The sequence below is a fragment of the Haplochromis burtoni genome, unplaced genomic scaffold (assembly GCF_018398535.1).
Source record: "Haplochromis burtoni strain Fernald_Lab_line unplaced genomic scaffold, NCSU_Asbu1 Contig_378, whole genome shotgun sequence".
Taxonomy (NCBI): Eukaryota; Metazoa; Chordata; class Actinopteri; order Cichliformes; family Cichlidae; genus Haplochromis; species Haplochromis burtoni.
Window position 1 is genome coordinate 341,828 of NW_024582739.1, and position 10,836 is coordinate 352,663.

Below are 10,836 nucleotides of genomic sequence, written 5' to 3' on the forward strand. Positions count from 1 at the left end.
GCACGTATAAATCCATTGATATCTGAATTCGATCTGTAAATATTGAATAAGAAACTGTTGCTATGCTGTTTAATTTAAAACAGAAAAAGGACTGCTGCAAAGTGGTTCCAAAAACAGAGCCTGGCTTTATGTGACATGTGTCCCAAGCCATTAAGTGTCATGACACAGTCAGCAAACACAGGGGTGGAGAATTATCAATTGAACTCCGGCAGCAATCATACTAACAAACACACCCTTTTTTTTATTACTTTCTATTTGACACAACTGATTGTGTGCAGATTCAAATACACAAAGGATGAGAAAAGAAGAATGAACACTGACCAAAGAAGGATGGAATGATTTCAATATTTATGAATCCATTTCAAAGTAAACAAAACAAACTGATATTCATTAAAAATGCTTTGTTAGCGTGAATAAGCAATAAAGGCCTTCGTTAAGACACAGGATAATAAATACAATCTGCAACTAAACCCCAAACAGACGCAGTTATATTGAAATACTTTAATTAGGTCTCATAAAACACCATATGCAAACTGCTGCTGTCTAAAATTATATAACTGTATTAAAGAAAAAGATGCAATTTTATGAAGCATCTGATCAAAAATTAATCACATGAAGAAGCTACTGACAGAGCCAAAACTACAATATGACATATTTTGAGTTTTCATGAACAGTTCACACAGCAAGTCAAATTAGTGAGTTATTTTTCAAAATAATTGTGGCAACTGGATGGTCACGCAAAGTCCACAGCTTTAACTCTCAACATCAGCCTGCTTCTGTCCCTCTTTCGGAGATTCCTCTGTTTCTGTCTCCATTTGGGCTCCTCGGCGCTCTGCCTCTGTTATTGTCATGGGGTGAAGAGGGAAAAATCCGGCCAACCCTACAAAAGATAGGTGAAGACGACAACATTCACAATAAGTATTTCAAACAATACAGAGGAGACAGGTAAATATCCTAACATCTTTTTTAACTTAAGGATAATGACTAAAAAAAGGATAATAAAAAAGAGATAGTATTATCTAAATACTGACAATTTTCACTTTGTGTTTTCAGTAGGAATTCTATTGATGCTAATGTCATCTGAGGGCACAGCAAACACATCACAGTGCAAAAGTCGTAATTTAGAGTGTGTGCAAAGCAATTAAAGATTACAAAACCTGGTGAAGAAAAAGTAATAAAATGCTAAATAAATATTGTCTAATAGGTGTAGATGCCTACAAAAAAAAAAATCAGACGTAAACCAGTTCTCAGGAACAGAATGACAATAAAATTTCCCAATGATGAAGACTTCAAAAGAACACGTTTATGCAGTAAATACACACCCAGGAGTTTGGCAACCGGCTTTGTAGGGTGTGCTCCACATCCAATCCAATACTTGATTCGGTCGAAATTGAAACTGACAAGTTTCTCGTTGTAGATGTTCGGAAGCGGGTCGTAGGAACCCAGCTGCTCAATATATTTACCATCTCTTGCCCTTTTGTTGTAAGCTGCCACAATGCGATAAAATGGTCTGTTAGCCTGTTTGTGGCCCGCAAGAGCGAATCGAATCACAACGTGACCTCCGTGGTACTTCTTTAGTAGGAGTGATGCTAAAGAAGAAAATAAGCATCAAAAGCATTGTCAAAGACAGGAAAACATGACTTTCTTTAATTGTTACATACCCATATATGTAAGTATATGTTATACTATTATAGGCATTCAACTACCAAATACAGAAACACATTAAAATCTAACTTAGCACCCACTGTTGTCAACATCTTTGCTGCTTTAAACAAAATTACTTTCTTAAACAATATGAAGCAATGGGAAGACCAAATTTGAAAAGTTCTCTTGCATTTTATTTTTGTTATGTATTCAGGTTTTGTTGAATCCGTTGCTTTTCCCCTTTTTCGTGAAACAATCCCTGCTTCTGCCTTGCACATAAACTCTACTTATATTAAATGTTCTAACTAAGATTAACCTGTTTTAGAGGCAAATATAGCCCAGTATTGCTTCTCATGTGAAAGGATTTAGTTCTTTATGCATTTTACATAAATTTTAATCATTCTAATTGTTTCTAATAATTTCTAATTGTTTGAAGGAAAAAGAAGAAGAATTGAACAGTAAACCATGATTTTTGTTTCTTAGCATAATTCATATTAATAACCTTTGCATGACTTTACTTGCATTTAATCAACCCGACTAAGTGCATGTCTTTGGACTGTGGGAGGAAGTCGGCATACCCAGAGAGAACCCACTCAAACACGTGGACACAGAAAGGCCCTGTTCAAACTTAGGATATTCTTGCTGTGAGACAACAGTGCTAACCACCATGACAGCATGCTGCCAACTAAAAAGTGTAATGTTCTCATATACTCTGACAATAAGCGTGATATTTACAAAAAAAAAAAAAAAAAAAGACATACTGGTATGCAGTCAAAATAATTTTGAACTTAAGCAATTGTGTTACACTAATTGCACTACTCAGTTTTGCAGTTGTAGTTTGTATAGTTTTCTAAGACTTTGTGTAACTTTTCTTTCGTTACTTTTTATCTTTTTTGCAGCTGATAAAAGTGTAATCTATGACGCAAATTGCGCAAATTTACCAAACAATGAACTCATTGTCATGCTCAAGAAACTAGTTTGAGAGGATCTGAGCTTTGCCCCAAAGTGAGTCTGAGCAATCAGAAGATGGGTACACTGTGGTCTTAAAGGGATGGACACGATCAACAACAATGTTCAGGTACACTGGCATTTAAATTATGCTCAATTAGTACAAAGGGCCCTGAAAATGAGCTGAGAAAATGTCTCCCATACAATTCCACCATCACCAACAGCCATTGGTACAAGGCAGGATGGATCCATGTTTGCATGTTGTTTACAACAAATTCTGAGCCCATCCATCCATCCATCCATCCATCGTCATCCGCTTTGTCCGGGGTCGGGTCGCGGGGGAAGCAGCCTAAGCAAAGAGGCCCAGACCTCCCTCTCCCCAGCCACCTCCTCCAGCTTGTCCGAGCCCAGATCTTCTATTTTCCAATTTTGGTGAGTCCATGTGAAGTGTAGCTTCAGATTCCTGTTCTTAGCTAAGAGTAAATGGGAATCAGTGTGATCTGCTGCTGCTCTGGCCCATCTGCTTCAAGGTTCAACGTGTTTTACATTACACACGTTCTCCTACATGTTCTCCCCCCCCCAAAATATTCAGACCAGCCCATCTGGCACCAACACCTACGCCACATTCTTCCACATTCTGATGCTCGGTTTGAACAGGTCTACCCATATGGAAAATAAACAGTAAAAACTTATAAAAGACTCGCATAAGATGTGGCCTGCTTCATATAGTGAATCATATAAGACTTATATGATTTACTCATGAAAGTGGCCACTTTCTCATTACTTTCATATATTGTTTTAGTACATATTCAAAACATACAAGTTTCATTTATATAATTTTTCAAGGGATCTTATGTGTGTTTTTACTCTTGTATGCTTTTCATACAAGTTTCACACAAGACAGATACAAACTTTATAAGATTTATATATATCTTTTCCATATGGGTATATGCCCACATGGATAGAGTTTCTGCCATGTGATTGGCACATTAGAGATTTGCATTAATAAGCCGTATACCTAAAAAGAAAAAAAAAGGTATGATGGTGAGAATTATAGGGTCGAGTTCATACTGACCACAACAATGGGGGGGGAAAGCCTGTTAAGACTTGGATACTCACATAAATGTACCATGGTGTCTGCGGAAATATCCTGCAATAGGCAAAGAGTCACATTTAAAACAAAGTGTAAATAGCTATATTTTATAAATAACACATGACTGTTAATAATCCTGAAAAATATAATTAAACCACATCCGAAGAAAACCTGACTTTGCACAGGCTCTCCCGTTTTAAGAGCGATGGCTTTGAAAAATAAAAATAAGCAAAACTTACCTCAGAGGACGCGTGTAGGACGTAAAGACAAATCTTTTCAGATGCCGCCGCTTTTTAACTCCTTGCAGAGATGATGTATTGAACGATAAGAAGCGTATGTTTTCCCCCGGAGAGACAGTGTGACTTTCCTTTAGGGCGCCGCCATGTTTTAAAAGGAAGTTACGTACGGCGGCGTAATTTCATCCCCGGGACGCTAGATGGCGGAGTGGCATTGCTGTCCGCTGAACCACCGTCTACAGAAGGCCCGCACCAGCTATTAATCTGTGCAAGAAAACTAAAGTTAGTAGGGGAGTTCATGTATCAAACTGCAGTATTTCCTGAGTCATTCTGGAGAAAAGACAGCCTGTGAAGTGCCTCTAGAACGGCAATGTAAGTAATTACACATCCACGAATGTTTATAATGCAGGTCATTTAGGACCGAGGCACTTCAGGGAGAGGCAGAAATCGTAATAATCCTTATGACAGTAAAAGTAGACATCAGACATAAAACATCATACATACATACATCACATTGCTTATTCAAGCCAATATATATTTATTTTTTAACAATTATTTTCTAAACATTGTCCATTTTGCATCTTACAACTTTCAAACAGTATACAATATTACTCTCACAGCCATCAGGATATTAAATACCACCTTGCTCATTAATTGCAATAGATGGTAGTGTGTTCATTATTTTATGTATATTTTTTTACCCTTTTTATATGTCCTTTTTTCTCTTCCTTATAGTTATATTCATTTTTGTCTATATATTTTTTTCAATGCCGCAGCACTGGCACATAATTTCTACAATAAAGATATTATGATTCTGATTCTAAATTACAGGGACTACAAATGTAAAGTGTAATTCAATGGAACCAAAAAATGACCACAAAATTGTACTCAGGGAGAGTACTCAAATTCTCAGTGCTTTTGCTGATTTTATCAATAAATAAAACACAGATTTTAGAGCTTCGTGCTCTGTATTAATTATATTAATTCTATTCAGGGGATGAATAGGCCTACATCAACTGTGAATACACCTAAATGAATGCCCAATTGAACCTGAATGAATATTGACAATACCAGCCATTTCATTTATGATTATGAGTTGGTAAATATTATCATCTATTATTCAAAGTAACACTCTCTGGGTGCAACATCATTGCGAGTCATGTAGTTCTTCTCATCCTGCCTGTAATTTCCACTTAACACATCTTGCATGAGCAGCACTTTGAGTTTCAAATGACTTTGGCAGAGTTCCTGAGAGAGATCATGAATTTGGGGGGGGGTCATTGCTTTGCCTGACGTGTCCCAAGTTTTCTGGCTACTCATCGCCCAACTGCTCCCCCGCCACTGCTGGTCTCGGAACATGGTGATTTCACACTCCTGTTGTGTAAGCCTTGTTTTTCTGTGAGTGTGTGTGACACACATGTGAGGAGAGGTCACCAAAGACACACAAAAAGAGATGGGCCCTTGTTTGTAATTCTGCAAATGTCCAACTATTGCTGGATCACTCAGAGCCCGCAATCGGTTAAAAGAGACGTTACTCAAGAATATGTTTTTCATTTGCTTGTTTTTTTAATTGTTTATATGCCACATTTTGCTCTCAAAAAATCACTTGTACAAGAATGAATCAAAACTAGGAATCATTCATCCATGAAGCATTACATCTGTGTATGCTGCAAAATATTTTACAAGTAAATAAAGACAATGCTCTCCAGAGTTCCAAAAATGAAAAGCATTTAATGGTATACTGTGTTGAAAACGTATATAACTGACTTAATTTATAATTATCATAACCCCTAATTCTTTAATTTGACAGAATAACAAGATTTCAAGCATATTAGTTTAAAAAGATTTGAAAATTTTGTCATTTTGGTTTGTCACAGAAATAATTTCAACACTTAAAACCCTTTCTTGTCAACACACATCATTGGAATTTGGATCATTACTGACTGACCATGTTTTTTTCCTTCTGTGTAAGAATCTGAAAATGAATAGAGGCTTTACACAGTTAGGCAGCAAACAAAATGCATCTTACATGGTGAATCGGCAATGCATGATTATCTGAACGGTGACATTGATTCTAGTTGTGGCTCACTCTCTCGTGAGGACCCCATGCTCTTTGGGATACCAAGACGAGTTGTTCGTCCTCTAATCATCTGTGACAGTTCAGTTAGAGACGCTCAGATGACCAGATATTTTTCTAAGAAGAAAGCAAGAGGAGTCTGCTTTAAATGAAAGAGGCTGCTCCAGTTGTTTAAGCCATACATGTCTGGATTTAATTTGATTATGGGGAAGACCCTACTAGTGTACTCAAAACTTAGCTTTCACGTTGTGTCCTTTACAAAAGCGCCTGCCTTTAAGTGCAATATATAGGCAATATTTACATTAGAGTTGCAAAAAAAAAGCATGCTTTCCTCTCTATGCAATATAACAGGATACATCTTTTGGCATAATTGTTTACATGACTAGAAAAATTTGAAAAATCAATCTTAATTTATAACCTCAGACTAGAATGTTTTTGACTATTTGAAACACTACAGTACTAGGTGATTTTTACATTTCAACTTTATTCACTAAATGTCTCACACTCAAAGACAAATTTCCAGTACTGGACCGGATAGACATTCACCCACCACTGAAATAGACACACTTGTTCAATTGCTTGTTAATGCAAATAGCCAATCACATGACAGAAAAACCTGCTGAAATTCAAATTGAGTTAGAAGAAAGGTGATTTAAGTGACTTTGAACATGATGGCATTTTTTTAATGCCAGATGGGCTGGTCTGAGTATTCCATAAATTACTGATCTGCTGGGATTTTCCCACACAAACCATCTTTAGGGTTTACAGAGAATTGTCCTTAAAAAGAGAAATTATCCAGTGATGGCTGGTGAGTTTTCTTGAACATGACATTGAGTTTTCTGCACTCAAATGGCCCCCACAGTCACCAGGTCTCAATCTAATAGAGCACCTATGGGATGTGGCAGAATGGGAGATTCACATGATGGAGCAACTGTGTGATGTTATCATTTCAATATTAAGGTTGTTTGATATAGTGATATGAAAAAGTCATATCATGACATCATTGCTATAGCAACACCTTGTTTTTACATTCTCTAGTGTACACAACCGTAAGATAAGCCTTGGCTTATATACCAGTGAGAATGTAAAATGAGTCAACTAAGTATCAGTAGTTGCATTCCATATGTGATATGGATGGTTAGGGTGTGTTCTACTGAAGACAAATGGCTTTAGACTTCACTTTAAGGGACAAATATCAGAATTCCCATGTACATCTTTGCAAGCAAGTACTCCCAAAATCTGTTTAAGTATTCAACTGAATCCAGAACTGCTTAAAGGTAGACTTATTTGCTGAAAGACACTAAGACTACCTTCTGTTGCAATCAGGTCCCTCCTTGAAACTGTCAGATACAATCAATGACATGTTATACATCTTAGAAAGATGGCCGTCTTTTCTATATTTATAGTCAAAGCACTGCAGTGTTTTTTTCCCTGTATATTTTGTTAAACCTGAAAATGTGAAATTGAAAATGTGCATAAAAGGAGAAGAATAAATCTCAAATCAAATCAAATCACTTTTATTGTCACATCACCTGTGCAGGTACACTGGTACAGTACATGCGAGTGAAATTCTTGTGTGCGAGCTTCACAAGCAACAGAGGTGTGTAAATCTTGATTGATCTTGGGGTTCTTCAGTTTTACTCCCCTATTCAGTTAAATGTCATTTGGGTTTGCATAAGAAAACTCACAGAGCCAGTCCAGAACCGGTCATGAACCGCATGACAAGATAAGCCAGGAGAGATCTTTATGTTAGAATAAGAGGTGAAAAGACACTGCAGATGTCAATTTTTCATTTCTTGCCTGTTGAACAATGTTGAGAAGTAAAGTCAACAGCTGTAACGAACATTTTCATCATATTTTCTTCACATCCCTAACGTAAACAAATATTGCATGTTAATAGGAAGAAAAAATATTTTTAGAACAAAATATAGCTGGATAGACGTGTTTTAATCAGTAAGCATGACCTAATCTTACCGTCTAGGATACCTCATAGGTCCTTTATTTTCCTGACTTTGTGTCAGGTTTCTTTTTAAGACTACTAATGGGCTGGAGGGACATTCAAAGAAACTTAGTTCCCTCTTTGTTCTCTAGTTGGTGTTTGACATAGGTTGTAATTTAAAGTATGGAGTATTATCTTGAGGTGGAGGTATTTTGAAGGAGACAGATGCAGCAGCTTCTCGTGTTAAAGCAAATTAATAGTGTGCATGTTATGCTGACCCTAATGAGCATTAAAGCAAATGTGCATGTAACTTAAGTTAAGAATAATATTTTAAACTCGGCAGTTTTACGTTCATATTCATAAGATTCATCAGTGTGGTTAGTCAGAATAATGGACCTTTTGAATCACAAGCACCGTGTGACTTCTAGACTGTCAGCTCTTTGTGATTTCCTCTGCTTTTTTAAGCATCTGTGTCCTTCTTGAGCGGAGATAGATGCTATGGTTGCAGAGAGCACCTAATGGAAAGACATGATTTGGTCACACATGGGGGGTCAAGTGATCTCTTTTTTCTGGAAGGATCTTTCAGATGGTTGTGCTGAGACTAATTGTGATTGCATGCAAAAAGGACGCATTGCTTATATCTTCACTAACAAAGAGACCTTTTCATTTTCTGTTTCTTTTTTCTAATATTTGTCAACTGTCACAGCCACAGATTAAAGAAAAGATGTTCTGTGTTCTTTGAAATTGAGGGGAATGTGTTTGTCTGCCTAAGTCAATAAAGTGTTGAATGTTCCAAGTAAAGCACAACTTGTTTCTTGTGAAAAATAGGGTGTACCCCTAATTCTAGGGTTTATCGTTCATTAATGTTCTCACTAAATGTTTTCTAATACAATTACATTCGCTCCAAAATGTTGCCCTGGCTTCCTTTTTATGCAAAGCAAAGAAGAGTGTAAAACATATTTTGACTTGGACTTTATTGCAATCATTTTGATTTGGCCCAACACAAGCCCAACATTTTAAAACTATTATGTAGATTAAGTTATGTAAATGTTAGAAATTGTACTAGCCAGAGCGTTTTGAGATTCTGGCTCTTTCCTGTTTTGGATGATTTTTTTTTAATTGTTATTTTAACATATGTTTTCACTGCATAACTTTCTTATGCTTTATTATGGGTTTCCATCTGACATCCATGCCATAAAATGCCATAGACTGCTGGCTTATTTGTGGTTTATAGGGTTTCTAAAGTAGAATGGGAGGCAGAGCTTTCAGCTATAAGGCCTCTCTTCTATGGAACCAGTTCCCATTTTGAATTTGGGAGACAGACTCTCTTTACTTTTAAGATTAGGCTTAAATCTTTCCTTTTTGATAAAGCTTATAGTTTGGGCTGGATCAAGTGACCCTGAATCATCCCTTAGTTACACTCCAATAGGCCTAGGCTGCAGGGAACTTCCCATGATGTACTTTTTCTTCTGCAATCGTCTCTTTTTGCTCTCTGTGTTTAAACACCACTACTGTATTTAATCATTAGCAGTTATTAAACTCCAGCTCTCTGTCCTGCAGTTTGTTTTTTAGTTCTGGGTTCTGCCGGAGGTTTCTTCCTGTTAAAAGGGAGTTTTTCCTTCCAAATGAGAAGCTTTTTCAGTTTTAATGCTAAAGATGCTTCTCGGGGGAGAGGTGAAACATTTCCAAGAAACTTAAAGAAGTCCAATCGCTTTCTTTTCAAGATCCTGAAATTAAAGAGTTTATATGTGGAGAGTCAAGCACCTGATGGTGTAGTACTTGTCTGTAGGTGCTACGCAGAGCGTTGTAGACCCACCTGTGCATGTTGGATGTGTGTGTTGTCAAACACGGGCTATTCTGTTTGGTTTGCAGTTGCAGGCATTTTTGGTGCTTTTTGTCTGTCACTTTTATCTTAGTTTTTATTGCTACCTACTCTTTGTGGGGACCAACCAATCATCATTCCATCTACGTGTAATATCAGCAGTGTCAGCGCTTTGTGCTGGGTCACACAAGTGCATCTCTGTCATTGGTTGTTGTTCATTGCTCGTTTAGAATGAATTTACGCAATCCCCTTCTCTGCATAGGCAAATAGCTAAGCAAACAGACACTAAGATTCGACCCTAAATCCCCAATCAAGCTCAGGAGACTGTTACAAGTTGGTCGCAGAAAACAAGAGGAAGGGGATGATAGCCAACAACTGGTTGTTTGCTGTTTTGTTCAGTTGTCTGTTACTATTGCAACAAGCTTGGTGGATGTGTCAGTGAGATTTGAAGTTTTTAGGAGAAAACTATATGAACGTAAGTTGAAATATGATGTGTATTTTGTCAGACTGAGAGTTCTTGGTGCAGTTGTTCAGGTTGTGTTTCATTTATATTTACGTTTATGTAAATCTGCAACAAACCTGTGACAAGCCTTATAAATGTAATTTTAAAAAATAAATAATGTGCAATAAGAAGACACTAACGCTGATTCAGAGTTCAGTTAACATATTGCATGTTTATGTAATTTTCTTTAGAGGTGAATTAATGTTTAACTGATACAGCGTGAGTAGAATTATTACCACTTTAATACCACTTTAACTGAAATCAAAAGGGACATGTAGCATTATTTCTCTTATTTAAAGTCTAAAAACTTCTAAAAAAAATTTCATGTTTTCCCCGTGGTCTCACTGGGTTGTCTCTCACTTCCCTGACTGCAAAAACATGCAGTCAGGGTAAAAGATTTTGTCTCCCTAACCCACTGACTGGTGACCTGTACAGCATGTACCCCGCCTCTCGCCCTATAGTAGCTATAGGTTCCATCCCCTCTGTGACCCTTAATTGGATAATGTGGAAAGAAAGTGGGTAGATGGAACTAAAAAAGAAATCATGTAAAATAAGGTGATATGTTAACTCATTTG

The 10,836-nt window shown here is 37.0% G+C and overlaps 1 protein-coding gene across 1 annotated transcript; it reads right to left on the minus strand.

Moving 5' to 3' along the window:
• Window positions 1-329: 329 nt before the first annotated feature.
• On the minus strand, window positions 330-4,091 carry mrps16 (mitochondrial ribosomal protein S16). Its single transcript, XM_005943634.2, has 4 exons — window positions 3,925-4,091; window positions 3,712-3,742; window positions 1,323-1,589; window positions 330-880 (listed from the first exon to the last, which is right to left on the minus strand). The coding sequence occupies exons 2-4, from the start codon at window positions 3,722-3,724 to the stop codon at window positions 753-755; spliced, it is 408 nt and encodes a 135-aa protein (XP_005943696.1). The 5' UTR covers window positions 3,725-3,742; window positions 3,925-4,091; the 3' UTR covers window positions 330-752.
• Window positions 4,092-10,836: the final 6,745 nt, after the last annotated feature.

Coding starts and splice junctions, on each gene's coding strand:
- mrps16 (XM_005943634.2), bottom strand. Junction 881..1,322: donor GCCGGTTGCCAAACTCCTGG/GTGTGTATTTAC, acceptor TATCTTTTGTAG/GGTTGGCCGGATTTTTCCCT.